The sequence below is a fragment of the Mauremys mutica genome, chromosome 7 (genome assembly GCF_020497125.1).
Source record: "Mauremys mutica isolate MM-2020 ecotype Southern chromosome 7, ASM2049712v1, whole genome shotgun sequence".
In the NCBI taxonomy this organism is placed as follows: domain Eukaryota; kingdom Metazoa; phylum Chordata; order Testudines; family Geoemydidae; genus Mauremys; species Mauremys mutica.
Window position 1 is genome coordinate 14,019,739 of NC_059078.1, and position 19,994 is coordinate 14,039,732.

The following is a 19,994-nucleotide window of genomic DNA, read 5'->3' on the forward strand; positions in this document are numbered from 1 at the left end:
TTATTGGCTGTGACCCGTTGGTGACTTTTACTAAAAATAACCGTGAAAAAATCTTAGCCTTAGTTATGAGCGTGCTTGTTCTGAGCTGAAGCTGTGATGAACTGGTAACCACAGGACATCCCTAAGGTGTGGGGTTGGAGGGCTTATCCTGTCGGAATCCATGTTAGAGTTTGGGTTAACTCTGGGAAGCTTATTAGCATGCATGCAGGTTCTTTTATTGTTTTAATACAGTTTCTCTGTCATGCTTTCATGGGAAGCCTGTGTGGGTACCTATCTGTAGCCTTTACACTTGGTATCTGCCTCTAAAGAAAAAGCAAGCAATCGTCCTTGGGCAACCTGGCTGTGATGGGAAATAAGGCAGAGAACTGTGCAGCCTGGGAATACCCCTCAGAGGAGAGAGGGAAGCAGGTCTCCACCCATGAGAGGCAACAGATGGGGACCTGGAAGCCTCAGAGTAGGTCCCCTTCTTGGGCCACTGAAGGGTGCAGTTGCCCTGAACTGTGCCAGTGCCCATGCAGTTCTTATCCATACAGTTTACTCCAAGACCTATCTGTCTGCATGCTAAGCTGGGCAGGGGAAAAAAAATCTGCTACCCATGAGAAGTTTCTGAAATAGGTTTGTGTATTTAGCTGTAATAAATACAATACAGAGGACTTTCAGTCTTGTAATATTTTCCATTCTGTCATAGATGGAGGCTACAGATGATTTTTCTCCCTGAGGGAACTTTTAAGTTAAGACTGTGTCAAAATCCCCAATGGTATGTTGGGGTAATAATCGTTAATGTTTATAGTTGCTATAGCAACTAGGATAGCAACCTGTTTGTAGGAGATAAGCTAGGTCAATTATTGAACAACTGTCAAATCTTTAACCATTTTAGAGATCTAGAAAAGCAGAGATAAGGAATGGGTCAAACTGCTTATTGACTGGAATCCATATAATACGGTAGTTCTTACACAGTTTTAGTTCCTTAATGAAAATATAATTAATTTGTATGTTCAAAATATTGTAAGTGGGAAAAGATAGGTTTAAATGCAGGAACATATTGTACAGGAGAGTGTATATGTGCATGCCTAATATGTATATATATCTTCATATATTATGGTATAGCATCTCCTCTATCACTTATTACTGTGAACTTATGATACACACGTGATTAGTCCCATTGAAGTCAAAGGGACTACTCGAGGTAAATTTAAGCACGTGCATAAGTGTTTGCAGGACTGGAGCCTATGATATTTATACTGGTCTTTATTAATGTTTCCCATCACATAGGCCTTCAGCTTGCAATTTTCATTCCTTTAAAGTATATTCCAAATTTCTTAATTATATAAATTTCCTGTTTTGCCTCCTGAAACCCTCAGGTATGAGGCAAGTTCTTAAAGAGGTGGCAATTATTTTTAAATATGCTTCTTAAGTGCTACATTCCTATTGGAATACACCTTGTATCAGTCACCAAAAATCTTCTGATGTTTTACTTATTGAGGGCCACATCATATCCTTTTACATAGAACTGGTCAAATACAGTAGTACAAAAAGATGATTCCTGGATTTTTTGAGGCTAACAGTAGTATATTTTCTCTACTGCTGTTGTGGGTTCATATTATTTGTTGTTGCAAATAGTTAGATGGCTGCTGAGCATCTGTGACAATATTCACAAATCCTGAAAGTTCTATACATTTTAGCACAAGTATGCCATGTGGCATGTGCCCAATCACACACCATGGTTAGTGCCTAGCAAATAGTCAAAGTGAAGAGTAAGTGAATAAATCAATGGTCTTAAATTTGGTTCCTCTAAATTATTAAGCAGATCACTTCCCTTCACTTCTTGACTCCTTTTTCCATTTACTTGGGGTCACAGGTGCCCCATAGTTATTTGCCCCGCCTTTCAGTCCACAGCACGTTTTCAAAGGTCTTGGAGTTCCACTCCTTTTCTCTTCAAACCTCTCTTGACAGCGTCTTTCCATTGTATCCTCAGTCTTCCACATTGTTTCTTGCTGTCTTCTTCCTCCCAAGCAATTCAAACATGCACTCTCCAGCCTATCACTCAGATTCCCAAGTTGATCTTCCGTGTGCCCTGATTTCTTCCATGCATACTCTGTCTACCCTTCACTTACCTGCCATGTTCCTCATTATGATGTTTTCCCCTGTCTTCTTTGTCCATCTCCACAAGACCTACCATTTCCAAACCATAGAGCAGGCAGGCACAAACACATGCAACATATGCTTTTCCTTTCAGTTTGTTACTTAATTGCCTGCCACCTTTTCCACTACTGCCCATGCACATTTTTGGTTCTTCTTTTCATTTCTCCAGATCACTCTCTAATGGCACTGAATGTACTTCAGAAGTGCACAAATTTTTTGTTCTGATTCAGCTTCTTTCCTGAAACATCCGTCAACAGCTCATTGTCTACCTTCCCGTAACTTCAGTTTTCCTTGTGTTTACCTTCAAACCAGGATCTTCAAACACCAGTGCCCCTCTGATACTGTATTTACCAATTCCTCTCTGCTATCAACCAAAACGGCCAGATCATCAGCAGACATCATTTTTTCTCGGTGTCTCCACAGGCTTGGTTCTCCTACTAATTAACTCCATAGCCAGGATGAAGAGAAGTAAACTCAGCACACTGTCTTGTCTCAGTTCCATGGTCATCTCAAAAGTCTCTGAAATTCCATGTATTGTTACACCTTAGCTCTTGACCCGCTATCATCTCCAATTCTTGCAGGCCCCCTCCCATCCAGCTCAGTGCTCCAAACACCAACTGCTGCAGAACCAAGAGACGTGCTTTCTCAAGATCTATAACTGCTACATAGCAGTTATGGCCTCCATTTATCATTCTTTCAAACTTCTGTCTCATTGCCAATATTGTATCTGTAGTACTCCTTCCCTTCCTAAAGCTATGTTGCTCATCTCCTAAATTTTCCTCCATCTCGCACCTCAATCTTGCCTCCAAAACTCTCTCAAGGACTTTGAGAGGCTGACTTAACAGGCTGATGCCCCAATAGGTGTTAAAATAATTTGCATCACACTTACTCTCCAAAAGAGGCACCATCAACCCCATTCTCCAGTCATCAGGGTTGATCACAGCTTGATCCCAGTAAACACATAATAATCTGTGAAGACACTCTACACCAGTATCTCCAATCGCCTTGATCATATCAAGTTATCTCACTTTCACCATCTGCTTTACTATTCTTCATTTTATTCGGTGCTGCTTCTGTCTCCTCAAGAGAGATCTTTTGAGTTGTGAAGAGAGAGTTGTGAGTGCAAGCACCACTGACCATTAAATTATTAAGCAGATATTTTTTTAAAAATTAATACATGGATAGAAATTGGGGGATCAACTAATAAATATTTTGTGAAAAGAGAAATGGGCTAAGCTCACAACAAATATTATGCATAACTAATAATATATCTAGCTTTACTGCCACAGTACAGTTCACGGGAGAGAGGCAGAGAAGCCAGGACACTCTACAACAGGGGTTCTCAAACTGGGGGTCGGGACACTTCAGGTGGACGTGAGGTTATTGCATGGGGGGATTGTGAGCTGTCAGCCTCCAGCCCAAACCCCGCTTTGCATCCAGCATTCATAGTGGTATTAAATAGGAAAAAAAGTGTTTTTAATTTATAAGGGGGGTCTCACTCAGAGGCTTGCTTTGTGAAAGGGGTCACCAGTACAAAGGTTTAAGACAACAAATCTTGCAGAATTCCAGACAAACACTCCACTCAAGTGAGAAGGAGCTTGGGAGGCTGGAGACAGGGCAGAATTGTGTTAATCAAATCTCACAGATTGGTAGCTCCAACCCCATGATGAAGCCTTGTCTTCTCTTCCCCTTTAGTTGCATTGTGCCACCAGTCACCAGACTGCCCTGGGATCAACCCTGTCTTCATCTAGAGAAGTACTAATTCATCTACCTGGCTGAGAAGGGAGTATTCCATGAACAATGGTTGCTCATAGACTTCATTCCCCCTCCTTCTGCCCTAGAGCTGCAGAGCCCCATCTGTACAGTGGAAAACGGAAGGATTTTTGCAGGCTCACTGAGTAGGACCAAATGAAGGGACATATCACTGCTTTCCTCTCCTGCTCCTTTTGTGGTTTCTCTGACAGCTTCACTACTCATGTCTTTCTTCCCTGAGGAGCGTATTGGTACTAGACCAGTAGTGTATCTTTTTTTAAAAACCTGTGAATGCAAGTTGTAGCAGATTCTTTGAAAATTCAGTGATAAAAAGTAAGAGATTGTCCCTCTCATTAAGGGTCTGATCCTGCGAGATGCTAAGCCTCTTCAATTTGTGCTGAAGTTAATGGGAGCCCAGTTTTTTGCAGGGCCTCCTCTTTTATTTTAAAATTGAATGAACATCAACAGTAAAGACTAGTTAAAAAAGAGAGAGCGAGCAAAGGTGCTAGTGCTTTAAAGTGTGGATTGAAACAACCTAAGAATAGGTCACATTCGTCCCCACACCATAGGCACAGGAGTTTGACTGGTTGTAATAACAAGAGCATATTGACAACAGCCATATTTGCATCTTTGGGTATGAGCTTTGTGAGACAGTGTTGAGCTTTGTGAGACAGTGTTGCGTGTCTCGGTGCACAGTGTTTGTTCAGGGTAATATCTGGCAGGAAACAGCCATATTCCAACGCTCTTCAGCTCCCCGCCCTCCCAGAGCCTCTGCACTTTTTATGTTACAAAATAGATGATGGTGTAAAGAAATAAAAGTGAAGAATAGCAGCATTTGGGAGAAGGAATGGAATGGTAGATACCAGAGACAGCTGGGATGTATGTGATGTGTCAGTTCTGTATTCTTGTTACCTCCGTTTGTGGCTGCTAGGGGAAATGCAGCAAAATACTGGCTCCTGTTACTTTGTTAGGTAAGTCTCCATGGAAATTACTATGGAAATTCAAGCAAGCATATTAAATATAATGTTAAGAGTCTGCTTTCAACCCTCCATAGCCAAGACATTTTCAGATAAATCTACCATGGGCCCTTTTGCTTGGTATCGTTGAGGCTTTGCCATGATAGCTTACAGCACAATATATGGTCTTCTGTCACAAGCTGCTGTATTATATGAATGGCAATAGCATATTTTTATCCATTACCTATAGCTTAGCAATAATCGTCATTTATCAAGGCAAATGCAAATCTGTTCTCTAGCCACAATACCAGCCACCTAATGTCAAATATGATTCCTATGTAGGTGGTTACATTCGCATGCTTGACCTATCACTAGTTTGTGTATGGATGTGGGTGTGGGTGTAAAAACAAATGTGATCTGTAATATAGTGTTCAGTACTTCACAGGAGCAAAGGGAGTTGTTCTTAGGATCGCTAGTCTGGAGTACTCAGAGCAACATGAGCTGTCCTCTCTCCTGGGAGATCAGGAGTGCGGTACTAAAGCAGTGGATGTGCTGCTGGTCTCAGGAAGCCATGAGAATGGAGGGAACTGAGAATCCTGCAGAGCATCGAGCCTCAGGAGCAGGCCTACAATTTACAGAGGAGGGGGACAGAAGAGGTGACTCCCTTCATACTCAATGAAGACATTAAAAAAAGCCCTCACTTCCTCCTCCTCCCACCCCACGCTCTGTTTAAGAGCCAGTTTTGCAGCATCTTCATGCTTGGAGTTCTGCTAATGAAGTCCCTGCAGACTGGGGCTGGAACTTCTTCTCCACAGGGAATGGCTGCATTTAAGGGGATGGAGTGTTCATGTAATGTGAACGTGTTTGGCCTGGAGGAGGGTTTTCTGCAGGAGAGCTCCGTTTCTAGTAGCCTCATGCCCCTTTTCTCCAGCTAATCTGCTTCTCCTCTTCCAATTCCTGAACCTGCCATTAGGTTTAAACTGGCAATGGGGAGTGAGAATGACATCCCCCTTCCCCCTGGCCTATGTTCCTGTACAGAGAGAGACCCAGAACGGAAGCAGGCAGATGAGGGAGAAAGGGAACACAGACACACGTGGGAGGCGCCCAGTTAGGGCACTTTCCGAAAGGTTGCAGAGTGTCAGGCTATGTGCACACTACAGCTTAGGTTGCTCTAAGTTACATTGCTCACGGGTATGAATATGCCACCCCATTTACACTGACCTAAGCACCGATGTGGACAGCACTATGTTGGCGGGAGAGCTTCTCCTACACACATCACTACCAGTGCTCGCGGGGGCTGGAGTAACTAAGTCGACAGGAGAGCTCTCTCCCGTTGGCTTAGAGCATCTGCATTAGCAGCACTACAGTGCTGCCGCTGCATCGGTGCAGCTTCGCCGCTGTAAGCTCTGTAGTGTAGCCATAGCCTAACAAAACTTGGCTTCAACCATCTCTACAGTGGGAAGAAGTTTGAGTGCCTGTTGCAAGGATAGAGGGGAGTATGTATCTGCATCCATCTTCACTTCTTCAGGGGGAGGCTTCAAAGCCAATAATCGATCATTTGTTTTCAGCATTGTAAAATAATTTGTATTATTTATATGAGACGCCACCTCTCACTGAAGGGTGGGCGGAGTGGTTTGCTAATCTGATTGGTGAAGAGGCAGTGCAGTCGTGACAGGTGCCGGAGACAGTAATTCAGGTTGGAAGCCTTTTTCTGTCTGTCATACCATGGCTTTAATCTAAGACACTTTAAGGAGCAAGAAATACATTAACTGACATTTTTTCCCCTCAATTTGAGCACATACTCACTGTTGCAGCAGCTTGGAGACTTAGCCTACTTTCCAAAGAGTAAAGATATTTTTTGTGTACAATGAAGACAGCCAAAAGAATTGTCTCTTTCTGCAGAATTCAGCAGGGAGAGATTAGACATTTTGCAGACTAATGTAGTGAACTCTGTTACAATGGTATGCCCTACAGTGCAATCAGTGTCCAGACGTTGTGTGGATGGGAGCATTAGAAATGCATAGATAAGATACATGGAGATAGAGCTTTTGGGTGCTGCCATTATATGAATATTTCATAACAATCTCTGAGCTTAAGTGAAGTCCCTAGTAGGGTAAAAAGTCCTTTTGGGGTGGGCTTTTTTGTTTTGTTTTATGTTTTTAATTATAAGTTTGATTTATTTCAGGAGTTTTTGCTTGTTTGTTTGCCATACTAGCAATAATGATAAAGTAGATATTTTCCATTTAAAGTTCATAGCTAGAGCCATATACTATCTGAAGAGAATAAATAAAGATACTTCATACTGAGGCTCGACCCCTGTTGAAATTAATGGGAGTCCTTCATTGACTCCACTGGTAGCTGGATTAGGCCTTCCCATACCACTCTCATCCCAGGGTTAAAGATAGTTTTTAAAAAGTGGTTAAGGTATAAATATCCCCATTCTACCAATGATAAACTAATCACAAACATTCTGAATGATTTTCCCAAGATCATACAGTGAATTTGTGGCATACATATCTTTTAAAATCTGTATACATTCTTTGTCTATATGAGATTTTACAGCAAATGTTGCAACCTCTGTGATTAAAAGGGAGTCGCAATTTTTACCCACTTGTTGAGGATGAAATATTGGGTGATAGTATATAAATTAGAGGAACTATTAATGATCTGATATATCTTTGTAACTTTCAGTAAAGCCTGTAAAATCTAACATTGCATATTACAGCACACTGTTTGTATTAAAAATTATAAACATTCCCCATTTTGTTGTTAATACTCATTTACATTTTTTACTCTTCCATTTAGCTTTATGGTACATGAAATCTTGATGTTTTAATAGCTTTTTCCATAATCATTATATAGACCTTTTAAATTTGCTCAGTGACAGGACCTCTCTTTATGGAAAATGTATATTTTGTCTAAAAGCAATACCAAAAAGGAAGCTGTTAATGTATGAGACATGAAATCTGCATTTTGTATTCACTAAGAGGAAAAAAAAAGGTTAAAAATACATGGTAGCCTGAGAGAACATTATTTTGGCAAATCATCTGTCTAATTAAAATAGTAATTCAAAGCATAAGTCCTGTTCAGATTTCAGTAACATTTTTGACAACTTTGTAAAAGTTATTATTTGAGAACATTTTGCAATTAACATTAACTTCCTTTAAGTCTGTATCTTTTCCTAAAGTAGAAAGTATGCTGCAGTGTTGTCCTGGGGATGTACTGGGGATTACGCTCTGTTTCATATAGATTCTCATCAATTAATTAGAAATGTAATGAAATCTGACTCTCATCAGCTAAATGCAAATCTGCCAGGGTTCTGGGCCATGCCACATATGCTGGGCCATGCCACATAACAGGGAGTAATGGAAATGTGAAAGGGGAAGGATATATACAAAAATGTTAACTGTTCAAGGTTTATATATTCAGATGTGCTCTAAGCAAAAAATTGCCAAGCACTATATGTGGGAAAGTGCAATGCAAAGAATATATTTCCCAAATGCTCTTTGGAAATATTGTGGGCAAAATTTTGCTCCCATTCACACCAACATAAATGCAGAGTGGACATTGAATACCACAGAGATCATCTATATTTCATGGTGTAACTGAGAGCCACTTTGGCAGAGCCGGGCAAAAATTTTTGGATCCGTAGTTTATTCTCTAAAAGTTCAGTTTCGGTCAACCCAAAACAGTCTGTGAATTTGGCCCAGGTGGGTGAGGTAATATAATTTATTGGACCAACTTCTGTTGGTGAGAGACAAGCTTTCAAGCCACACAGAGCTCTTCTTCGGATCTGGGAAAGGAATGCCTAGTCTCTCAGCAAAATGCAAAGTGGAACAGATTGTTTAGCAGAAGTAGTTAGCTCAGATTGTAAGGGACCATTCAAGATAAAGTGGCCTGTTAACACCTCTGCAGTCAAAGGACAAAAAGTGGGGGTTAATGGTAATAAGCCATAAATCCAGGGTCTCTGTTCAGTCCAGGTGATCTTTGGTGTCTAGCAGAGTAATGAATTTAAGCTCCCAGGATTGTCTTTTGAAAGTGTTGTGCGTGTTTCCTTTGAGGATGAGGACTGATAGGTCAGATATAGAATGATCCATTTAGTTTCGGTTAGAAAAATGGTTTTCAGGGTCAGCTTCAGAAGTGAGAGAGAGAGACAGTGTGTGTGTCTATGTGTCCATTCCTTTCCTTCCCCATAGCCTTTAGCCCAGTGGTTAGGGCACTTGTCTGGGATGTCATGTGGGAGCCCGAGGTTTAAATCCGCATCCTAGAGCAGGGTTGAACTCAGATCTTCTCCTTCCTGGTGAACATCCTAACCAATAGGCTACCTTCTCTCCTATTGAAGGTGTTCTACTTTGTGTTCATACTTATATATTCATTAGGCCAGAGAGAGAAAGTAAGAACAACTCTATAGCCTGGTGATTCAGCTCTTCTCTCTTCCGGATTCATATGTAGGGATTTGCTATAGAATGTGGTAAAATCATATTTCTAGTATGACTGAAAGTAATTCTCAGTTTGGGCAGAGGTTTGAGTTTCTGGAGAGGAGTGTGGAGTCTGAGGTATTCCTCGGGTAGGTCATGCTTGATTATGTGCAGGGGCGACTCTAGCCATTTTGCCGCCCCAAGCACGGCGGCACGCCACGGGGGGCGCTCTGCCAGTCGCCGATCCCGCGGCTCCGGTGGACCTCCCACAGGCATGCCTGCGGATGCTCCACCGAAGCCGCAGGACCAGCGGACCTTCCGCAGGCACGCCTGCGGGAGGTCCACTGGAGCTACCTGCCACCCTCCCGGCGACCAGCAGAGCGCCCCCTGCGGCATGCCGCCCCAAGCACGCGCTTGGCATGCTGGGGCCTGGAGCCGCCCCTGATTATGTGCCTGCCTTTCAGGAGAACTGAATACTATTGAGAAGTGCATGATGGTACTCAAGGGAATAGTTCTTGTCAGAGTAAAGAGAATCCATGGTTGCTTCCCGAGTAGCACTCCCTTGAACCAAATTCAGAAAATAATTGGGTGACTCCATCCCTAAGCTCTCATGCACAATGACAGGATCCAAGTATCAGAGGGGTAGCTGTGTTAGTCTGTATCCACAAAAACAACAAGCGGTGTAGTGACACCTGAAAGACTAACAGATTTATTTAAGGTGCCACCGGACTCCTCATTGTTTTAATGACAGGACCATTTGTCCACTGGCATCCCAGGCACCTTGTACCTATAGATAACAAGAATATCTTATAGAGGACATATATAGAGCACTGGATTGGGACTCAGAAGACCTTGGTTCAGTTCCTGGCTCTGCCACTGCTTTTCTGGGTGACCTTGGGCAAGTCAGATCCTTGTGCCTCAGTTTCCCCATCTGTAAAATGGGATAAATAATAATGACCACCTTTGTAAAGCACCTTGAGATCTACTGATGAAGAGTGCTGTGTAAGAGCAAGCCATTATTATTTATTTATTATTTGCATGTACAGAAGGTTTTTGTTGTCCAGGGTATTATGAATGTCCTAGGAAAGTAACTAGTCTTGGCTACAATGCATATATTTTCAGGTCATCCAGCGCAGCTAGCTTCTGAAATCTGGAGTCATGGACTTATGGTTATTTAGTCAATCTAGCATGCAACAAGATGCAAGACATTTAAGACAGTATGAGGAATGTCAAATTACATATTCACAAGTCATATGGTTATGATTCAAGGATTACATTTAAAGAGGAAATTGGCCAATCTCAGTTCTTAGAGAGCTATAACGAGAGTCCCAGAGAACCAGGCCAGTGACCAAGAGAACCTTTGCCAGCTTGAAGAGCACTACAGTTATTTAGCTTGCACCTTGGAAAGAGCATCATGTGTTCACAGTAACATGCAAGCTCTATAAAAGAGCCAGAATGGGGTAATCCCTTTTTCATCAGGTTTAGCTGTCAGAGAATGAAGACTGAGCACATCTGCAGCAAAACTGGTCTCTCAGATACAAATGTTCCTGAAGACACTGCACTTTCTACTTACATTATAAAACCTCTGTGAGTTGAATGAGATGATACTATAGCAAACTAAGCATGCATCTGAATGTAAGGTACTCTAGAGAAGCCAGACAGGAAGTAATGACACAGATGATAAATCAAACAGAAGGCACAGATATCTCAGTATGAGCGAGCAAGTGGATGCTGCTAGCAGAAAGAAGACACAAGGGGCAGACAGAGTGATGAGGCTGCTGATTCCTTCTGTCCTCCTCCATTGCCGGGCTAAAATGCCATTTTTCTCTGTGTCTGTATGATGCTCTATACATCTTTCTACACTTCCGTCTCCCGTCATTCCACAGTCAGGCCATGTCTAGTGATACTGTTTCTGGTGCAGAGTGATTGCCTTTGTCTGCTTTATCTGTAGATTCTCTAGTGGCAACTTGTGTGAGAGGTTTCTTCAGCAAAAAGCGGAACTTTGCCGGCATATAACAGGCCAGAAGAGACAGTATCTGGGAAAAGATTTTTAAAAATTAGTGTCTTAAATTAGGTTCCAAAATCTTTATTTAAGTAACTTAAATAATTGGTCAGTTTACAAAAGTGTTAAGTGAAGTCGATGGGAGTTATTGGATGTTCTAAACTTTGGAAAATCAGGCCATTTATTTAGCCATCTAGGAATGGACTCAAGAGCCTAAAACTTTTTGTTTTTAAATCCTGGCTGAGATTTGTAAATGGGTTCTTTTTGTTTGTTTCTTATAGTATAGAATATGGATTTGTGATCAACATACTCGATTCTGAAATGCAGACATAGTCCAAACTGTTGTGGAGCGAAATTGTCACGCTCAGGCATGTAGTGGGGGAAATCTATGAAGATGATGAAATAATTTAAATAAAGGGTTCCTATCTTTTAATATTGCACCTGAGTAGAAGCCAAGAACATTCATGGGGCTTTGAACTGGGATAAAGGTTGATGTCCTTTAGATCAGGGGTTGTCAAACCGAGGGTCGGGACCCCTTAGGGGGTCAAAAGGTTATTACATGGGGGTCGCGAGCTGTCAGCCTCCACCCCAAATTCCGCTTTGCTTCCAGCATTTATAATGGTGTTAAATATATTTTAAAAGTGTTTTTAATTTATAAGGGGGGTTGCACTCAGAGGCTAGCTATGGGAAAAGGATCACCAGTTCAAAAGTTTGAGAACCACGGCCTTAGATGGACGTGTTTGAAATGTATATTCCACGTGTAGCATGCAGTCTATCACATTCCAGTGCTGATCACTAATCCATAACATAAAATTAAATATATTAATATTAATAATGTTAATATGTTCTCTGTTATCGCTGTGTGCCCAGGCTTTCCCTAAAAGCTTATGGTATTTACTCTTGTTGGTGAATGTTGATGGCTAACTAAATGCAGTACATTCTTAGGTACTACTGTGTGGTACATTTCTCTGTCATATGTTTATATGACTTCCATTTCTGTGACTATATATCTTTGCACTTCTCTTCCACCTTTTATTTTAGCCAGAGTGAGACCAAACTTCTCTCAACAACCTAATGTGTTCCCCACCTTTTGCTTCACCAGTCTTTACTTGTGCTTGAATTTACCAAAGGCTCTCTTGAATTCTGAGGGATATTATAGAGTTTTAACATGCTGTTCCATATCTGTATTATCTCTGCTTCATTGCTCCAGAGCCTTAGAGCAGATCCTAGTATCTTGTGACCTTGTGAACAAAGAGGTTCATTCTTTGACAAAAGGAAATCTGCTTTCCTTCTCTTGGTGTGCGATAAGCTTACTGCTATTGCACTGAGCATCCCAAGTATGTACAGCACTAACAGCAGCGTAAGCTGATGCCACCAGTTTTCCTTGATCAGCAGCATACATGTGTGTATATATAAGGAAAAGTTCTTAACATGGACAGTATAGTGAAAAAAGTTTCTTCTTTAACGTCCTGAATCCAGTGAATTTTAAAAAGTTGTGGAAGCCTGTGATCATGCCTTAAAAGTTCAGAAATAGCAGTTTTCCTCTGTCCAGGCCTGAAATCCCTGTCAAAGTGTGAATTTGCCAGCAGTCTTTTAGATTTGTTTGACACACCTTTATCTCTTTTGGAAATGCATGCAGTCAAAACACCTCCCCACGTGGAAAGTGCATCTCCCTAGGAAAAGAAAGGTACATTATGTATAAAAGGCCAGTTCCTCGGCTGGTATCAATCGACTGAAAACCAATCAAGCTTCACAGATTTTCACCAGTTTCAAATCTGGGTCAAAATGTGTAAAATAGTGCACCACATGTAAGAGATTTAGTTTAATGTATTTTTAAAAGGCAAATAAAACATTTTATGCATTGTAGTAAAACATTGTCTGGTAGCCAAAATTACATGCGAAGGAACCCAAGTTAGAAAACAGAACATCACGTTAAGTCTTCAAAGGATACCTGGTATAGTCTGTGTACAACCTTTACACTGTGAGGCACCTTGTTATAACCCACACAAGTGTTTCAGTCACCCACCAGAATCACCAAATGCTATCTCGTTCTGTATTTTAAGTGTCTGTTTACTCAGATGTTACAAATTGCCTATGGGACAGGAACTGTCTGTCACTTCCAGAGCAATTAGTATGTGAAACCTTATCAAAATAAATCTGTCAAGTTTGAAAAGACATAAATATTGCACAGGGATCTCTAAGGAAATCAAATTGAGTATGGTACAGTATGTGTTTATGTATTGCTACACAAGGAAATGTACTTAAGGCTTCTCCAGTCTGTTTTTTTTCCCCCATCCTTTTTATTATATCACTTGATTCAAACTCACTGTAATTCTACAATAATAAAAACTCCCCAGTTATTTTAGAACAAAAAAATTAGAACTCTGAATAGTATCACCCAGTTATTTTAAATACTACACAGCACAGCTGACTTGGTAATGCTGTCTCATGCCTTATAGCTACAGCAGTTATTGGTCATATAGCTGTAGTATATGTGCAGTGTAACTGTGTTAGAATCAGAGTAAGGCAGAGATACTAAATCATTAGATCTTTATTAAGGCTGAGATTTTCAAAAGTGGCTAGTGATTTGGGGTTCCTCTTTTTGTTTTTTGAGGGTGGGGGAGGGAAACCCAACTTGAGACAACTTAAAGGAACCTGATTTTCAGAAAGTGCTGAGCATCCATCCTCTGTAAATGTGTCCACTTTAAATTGCCTCAAGATGAGCTCCCAATCATTGACGTACTCAAAATCACTAGCTGGTTTTTAAATCAGTCTTCCCCATTGCATACAACATCCACACAGCCCTCTTCACTCTTGCAATCTGCTTGCCCAGGGTTTCTAAACTGGCACTGAATTCGAGTCAAACAAATTGTGGAGTACGCTATTAATTGCCTGTGCTGTAGTTACTACATAACATTTTTGTCTTAGGCTTTTCCGTATTTTGCTGGGGGGACCAAGGTCTGGGGAGATTCACTCAGAGCTAAAAGCTGCTCTTTGCATTCCAAAGCGAAAATGTTTGTCTATTGTTGGATGCTTCTGGGGGAAACAAGTTAATTGTTCACCAAGAGTAAATTAAAAAAAAAAATCTAAATACTTGCAGAAAATAATAAGCCTGCTGAGAAGTGCTACCTTGTTTACTCGAAGTATCCTCTTGACATCAGCATGGGGTTACTTATAATTAGATGCACATGTGTAAATACAATGATTAGATATTCCCACATAAACATAATTATATCTTCCAAGAAGTCTAAGCAGACATTTTATAATCCTGTCATTAAAAAAATAATAAATAAAATGAAAAACACAACAATCTGCATACCCCCTCCTATGTGTGTAAACACTGGAACATTAGGACAGACTGTATTTCCTAAAGTACATAACAGTACTTGAGGTCAATTACAATTATGGCTCATTAGAGTATTAAACTAGGAATATGCTGTTTACTATAATTAATGTTCCCTTTACAAAGCTACAGTGATCTTTCCTTACTGTAATTTCTCAAACATTTTCAGTGTTTGGGTATTAGTCTTAGACAAATATAATGGGGTTATATTACATTAACCTAACTTATAAACTCTGCAATCAGAGTATGCAGTATGTCACTCACTGTTTTTTTCTTTTGCAAATAACTTCCAAAGGCATGTTATAAATTAAAATATTATCTAATTAGTCACATTAAAGATTATAGCTACTTAATTTAGTGTATTAAAAAAATCCAAAGTATAAAACCATACAGTTCACAAGAACAGAGTAAGGCAGATTCCACCCTAATTTATCTTGAAAGGAAAGAAGAAATAAAGTTAAGAGTATTCTTCATGACTCAGGAAAAATGAGATTGTTATGGGGTGGTCCCCTGTGAGTCCTTTCAGGCCACAGACCACAACTTCTCCAGGTCTCCTTCACCACCACCTTTATTTATTGTATTCTTCCAGTAGGCCACAGCATATAGGGTTGTTCACATATAGTTATAGTTCATAGCCAGCTTCCCCACTTGCTGCTAGCAAAGGGAACAGTACTACTAGCAACAGTCAGTCCTGTCTACTTCTGCCTTCCTTCAGGCTCCCAACTCTTCCTGCTGCCCTTCCTTCCTGTCTGCTTATATGGGCCCAGATGTTGGGGCTGCTTCTACCCACTTAGCCACTCAGCTGTATCCCCATTCAGTTAATTATCCTCTTTTGTCAACTGCCTGTCTTTCAATCAGAACTCAGTTAGTAGAAACAAATGGGGATTTGAGTGACAGAGTGCTGAGTTAGCTCCTGAGTCAGCACACCCGGTTACAGATATGTTCTTGGGGACAAAGGCATAACAATTGTTCCACACTTTGTTTCTGTGTAATAAAGCTTCCTGACTTGTCAAACCATTAAGTCTGAATTCTCTGTGATATGGTGGATGATAAACTCAAAGAAATTTGGATGTGGAGCCAAATGAGTTATGTGCACATACAAACATAGTCACCCACAATTTTGATGCGCAGTTTTGGAAGCGAAGATGTAGATATTTGCTTGTGAAAGCTGGTCCACTGTCCACTGGTCCTCAACAGTTCTTAAAGGTGAACTACAAAGTAAGTTTCCCTGCCAAAGACAATGGTTCGTTTCATTTGAATAATGGTGGAAGGCCTGATCCTGCTAAATGATCAGTGCAGAAAGACATTTGTGGGGCCGTGACTTGGGAATTCTACATGGGCATAAAAGTCAGCCAGCACGGTAACTTTGCAAGATTGGGACCAAATGCTATGGCAGCAGCTGTATTATTCCCTGTTATACTTTGTGTCTAAAGTTTTTTCAACACTTGCAAGAGAAAAATAGAAGCCTGGACATAGTCAGTATAGGAGGAAAATATATTCAGTTTTAACCAGCTTCTTTTTAAATATGTTAATGTGTAAATTTTTAAGACTACATACCTGTTTTATTGTCGGTACAGGATATCCTGGTTATTAATTTGTAAAAAAAGACAAAAAAACAAAAATCAGATTGCTTTATACAAAGCTGACATTTTTGGTGAAATTGTTTAAAAAACTGAACCTTTGGGTATAAATCAAAGAATTCCCACAAAAATCAGCATTGCAATGGATGTAAAAGTCCACTAAACAAGACCAGCATTATCTATACCCAAATGTGACAGGTTTTCTTACTATTTTTTTCCCCAAATTAATGAATAGTCCAGAAAAAGAAGCGAGATAGTGAGAACCCTCTATTCTATAAGTTACTCTCTATCTGCATTTCTGCTTCTTTACAGAGCCCTCCTAGTTTATGCAAGGCTGCTCTTGAGTCATCTTTGCCATAAATAGCTCCAGCGCCTGTCTGTGCTACAGCTCATCACTTTTCTAAGCCATGTGAAATTGGCATGATTCTTGACAGTTTCAGAATATCATTAATGAAATTCTCGTTAATTTCATTTTGTTCTGGTTTGGAAAAGTTGAGGGGCAACAGAGGCATTGGAGCTATAAGCTGTCTGTCTGAAGACTCAGAAAGACAGCACTGCACCAGTACACATATGGAAGATTATCATCATAATTGTACAAACAAGACATTTTCATTTCATTATGAGTTAGTGTCCCCATACTGTAAGTACAAGTGACAGGGAGAAATTCATTTTCAGAGTTTCAGTTCTGCCCTGGGATGACCATATTTTAAATTTTAAAAAGCATTAAGTTAATAATACTAATAATACCTTTTACTTCTAGAACTGACTTATGCATGGATCTTCAATGAATACCCATCATTTGTGCACCAGGATAATCGTCGCTTTGTTTCTCAAGAGACTGGGAATTTGTACATAGCAAAAGTGGAAACATCTGATGTGGGCAACTATACATGTGTGGTGACAAACACTGTAACAAATAATAAAGTTCTGGGCCCCCCAACTCCTTTGATACTGAGGAATGATGGTAAGATATCTGGTTTGATTTTTTTGTGTGTGTGTGAAGCAATCATTGTGCAAATATTAAGAAATAAAAGATAAATAAGATATAAAGATAAATGCATAGTCTCAACTTTCTAAAGATCCACTGAGGATCTGAAGAATGCACAGACTCAGTTTTCAGTTCTATGTCATAGAAATCAGTATTTTTTAAAGCTGTAGTTGTGAAAGATACTTTGTCACTGGAAGATGCCACAATAGCACGCAATGGTTGTAAAATAAAATACAAACTTGGAGACACTTGACCAAGGACAGGGAAGAAAACAGATTTTAGTGGATTTGCTGCAGTTTTGCTCATTTTATACAGCCCAAAAATGATCACACAAGTACTTTGCTGTTTTGGAGGCTAATAGCTTAGGCAATAGTTCCCAGTAGAATGAATGCTATTTTTAGTAGTCAGAGGAGTGGTACAAAAAGGGAAAAATAAGTAAAGATTTCTAATTTTATACCGCAAATCGATCTGTATCACATTAAGTTTTTTAGTAGATACATAAATCATATTTTCATGATTACTTGCAGTGTTTAAATGAGGCTTTAGGAAGTCAATGGAGTAATGGATAGCAGAATTTGGCCCTTAAATCCAATATAGGTTATCCAGTGCATGAAAGAAAAAGGTGAAAGCTAAAAGCTGTCAAGTTTTCTATTAGCATCTGCTTCATATGAGGAATAAACATAGCCTGTATGTTATGCAAGATCTTCAGTCACAATATTTTACATAAATCATACCATGCTCTGCTTCCACTGACTTTAGCAGAAGTAAGATTGGGCCCTGTATATGCTGCTGTTCTTGAAATGGAGCATAATGTGATGATGTGTACTAGTTGTACTCACTGTGAAGCATATCGCCAAAGGTTTTACCTTAGCAAACCGTTCCTCTGCACACTCACACTATCATATTTACAGGGTCCAATTGCCTTCCTGAAGTAATTCACACAAACATACTCCAACTCCTTTGATATTTACTCTAGAGTTTATTATGGACTTGAAATTTTAATTGAACTGCTGAGGAGCCCTGGAAAACATTGCATTAAACAGGAAAGGTGCTATAATGTCCATTTAGCAAAATATAGTCAGATTTCCCCAGCTCAAAAATTAGTATATTTAAGATGTGCTACATTTGTATTTTGAAACTACGCTTGTCACTAACATTGTGGGCAACATCTAAAATCATTTCCAACTTAGTTTCTAATACAACAGTTAGTAATCAAATCTGGACCTAACATGTTACGATGCATCAAAAGAAAAAACACAGTACATTTCAGAAATACAAAGAGCACAAATGAATGAAATGGAAACCACAGAATAGCCACATTGTATTTAAACTGGCAAATATGTCTTGCTTGTCTTTTGGATTTATGCCGACATGTCCAGTACATCTTAATATATGACATATTATTCTCATTAGACCGCTGTATCATTAAATTAGCAGACCAAGAGGCCAATTCATCAACAATTAATGTCCTAGTTACATCTAATTTCAATTAGAATTACATGGGAAAATTTCACAATGTACCTCTCCCACTTTACTTAAAATATACTAAACTGTTATTAATCGATCTACTGTAGAGTACATATTATTAAACATGGAACCATGTAGCAGAATTCCTGTCTATGGTGAGGTAGAATAGGAAGCCTCTTCTCCTGTTTTCCCCCCCAAAATATAGGCTAGACTAGGGATGAAATTCTCTCCACCTGTAGAAAACCTGAGGTTGAGATCCTTTCCACCACTTTGGCTCCTTTATGCTGCGTTGAAGGGCCTTAGTAGCCAGGGGCGGCTCTAGAAACTTCGCCGCCCCAAGCAGGGTGGCACGCTGCGGGGGCGCTCTGGCGGTCGCCGGTCCCGCGGCTTCAGTGGACCTGCTGCAGAGGTGCCTGCGGAGGGTCCGCTGGTCCTGCGGCTCCGGTGGAGCATCCGCAGGCATGCCTGCGGGAGGTCCACCTGAGCCGCGGGACCAGCGGACCCTCCACAGGCATGCCTGTGGGAGGTCCACCGGAGCCGCCTGCCGCCCTCCTGGCGGCATGCCACCCCAAGCACGCGCTTGGCGCGCTGGGGCCTAGAGCCGGCCCTGTTAGTAGCATAAAGGGGGCCTTAAAAATCCCAGTTCTGCCTAGGGAGGATTCCCGCGGCACAGGCATTATAGAAGACAGCCATAAGACTATCTCCTGAGGATCTCCTTGCAAACCCTGATGTAGGGTGTGTGTCAGGAGCTGAGGATGGGAGAGTGTGTCTGGGATGGGGCTACAGCACACATTACAGCAGAGACCCCATCCCAGAGACCCACATTACAGCAGAGACCCCAGGTAGCAGTGCATTCCCCCCCTACACCTTGTCCAGCCATTCCTACCCTCCCTTTCTCCCTCCAGCTCCTAGTCCTATCTCAGTGTTTCTCCCCAAGCCAACTGGCTCCCAGTCCTGCTCATTTCTATCACTGGCTCCCAATCCCAATTTCCTTGCCCAACCAGCCCGAGACTCTCCTCCCTCCCTCTCCTCGCCAGTTCCCAGGCCCAGTCTCCTTGCCCAGCCCGTCACAGATTCCCTCCCCCTTTCAGTCCCAATGGCACCAAATTCCTTGTCCCAAGCATTTTTTCCTCACCCCTGGTCAAGCTTCTGTCCCTTCTGCATTTGAATCCTATGGTTTCTTCCTCCATGCTGCTGGGGTGCCAGTGTAACTTTTGGGTGGGCCTCATTGCCTTTCTCCAGTGCCTAAAAAACCCAACTCCCATAGAAAAGTACCTGGAGACTCAGAATTCAGTCATGGAGGACGTTCAGCAAGGATTGCACAGGGTCAACCTCCACACCATCAA

At 41.0% G+C, this 19,994-nt stretch overlaps 1 protein-coding gene across 2 annotated transcripts in view; it reads left to right on the plus strand.

Moving 5' to 3' along the window:
* CNTN4 (contactin 4) overlaps nt 1-19,994 on the plus strand; it is a 669,413-nt gene that overhangs the window by 517,280 nt on the left and 132,139 nt on the right. For both annotated transcript variants that reach the window (XM_045024546.1, XM_045024545.1), the window contains one exon: nt 16,954-17,157. In XM_045024546.1, coding sequence (XP_044880481.1) covers nt 16,954-17,157 — 204 coding nt within the window. The remainder of the gene's footprint in view (nt 1-16,953; nt 17,158-19,994) is intronic.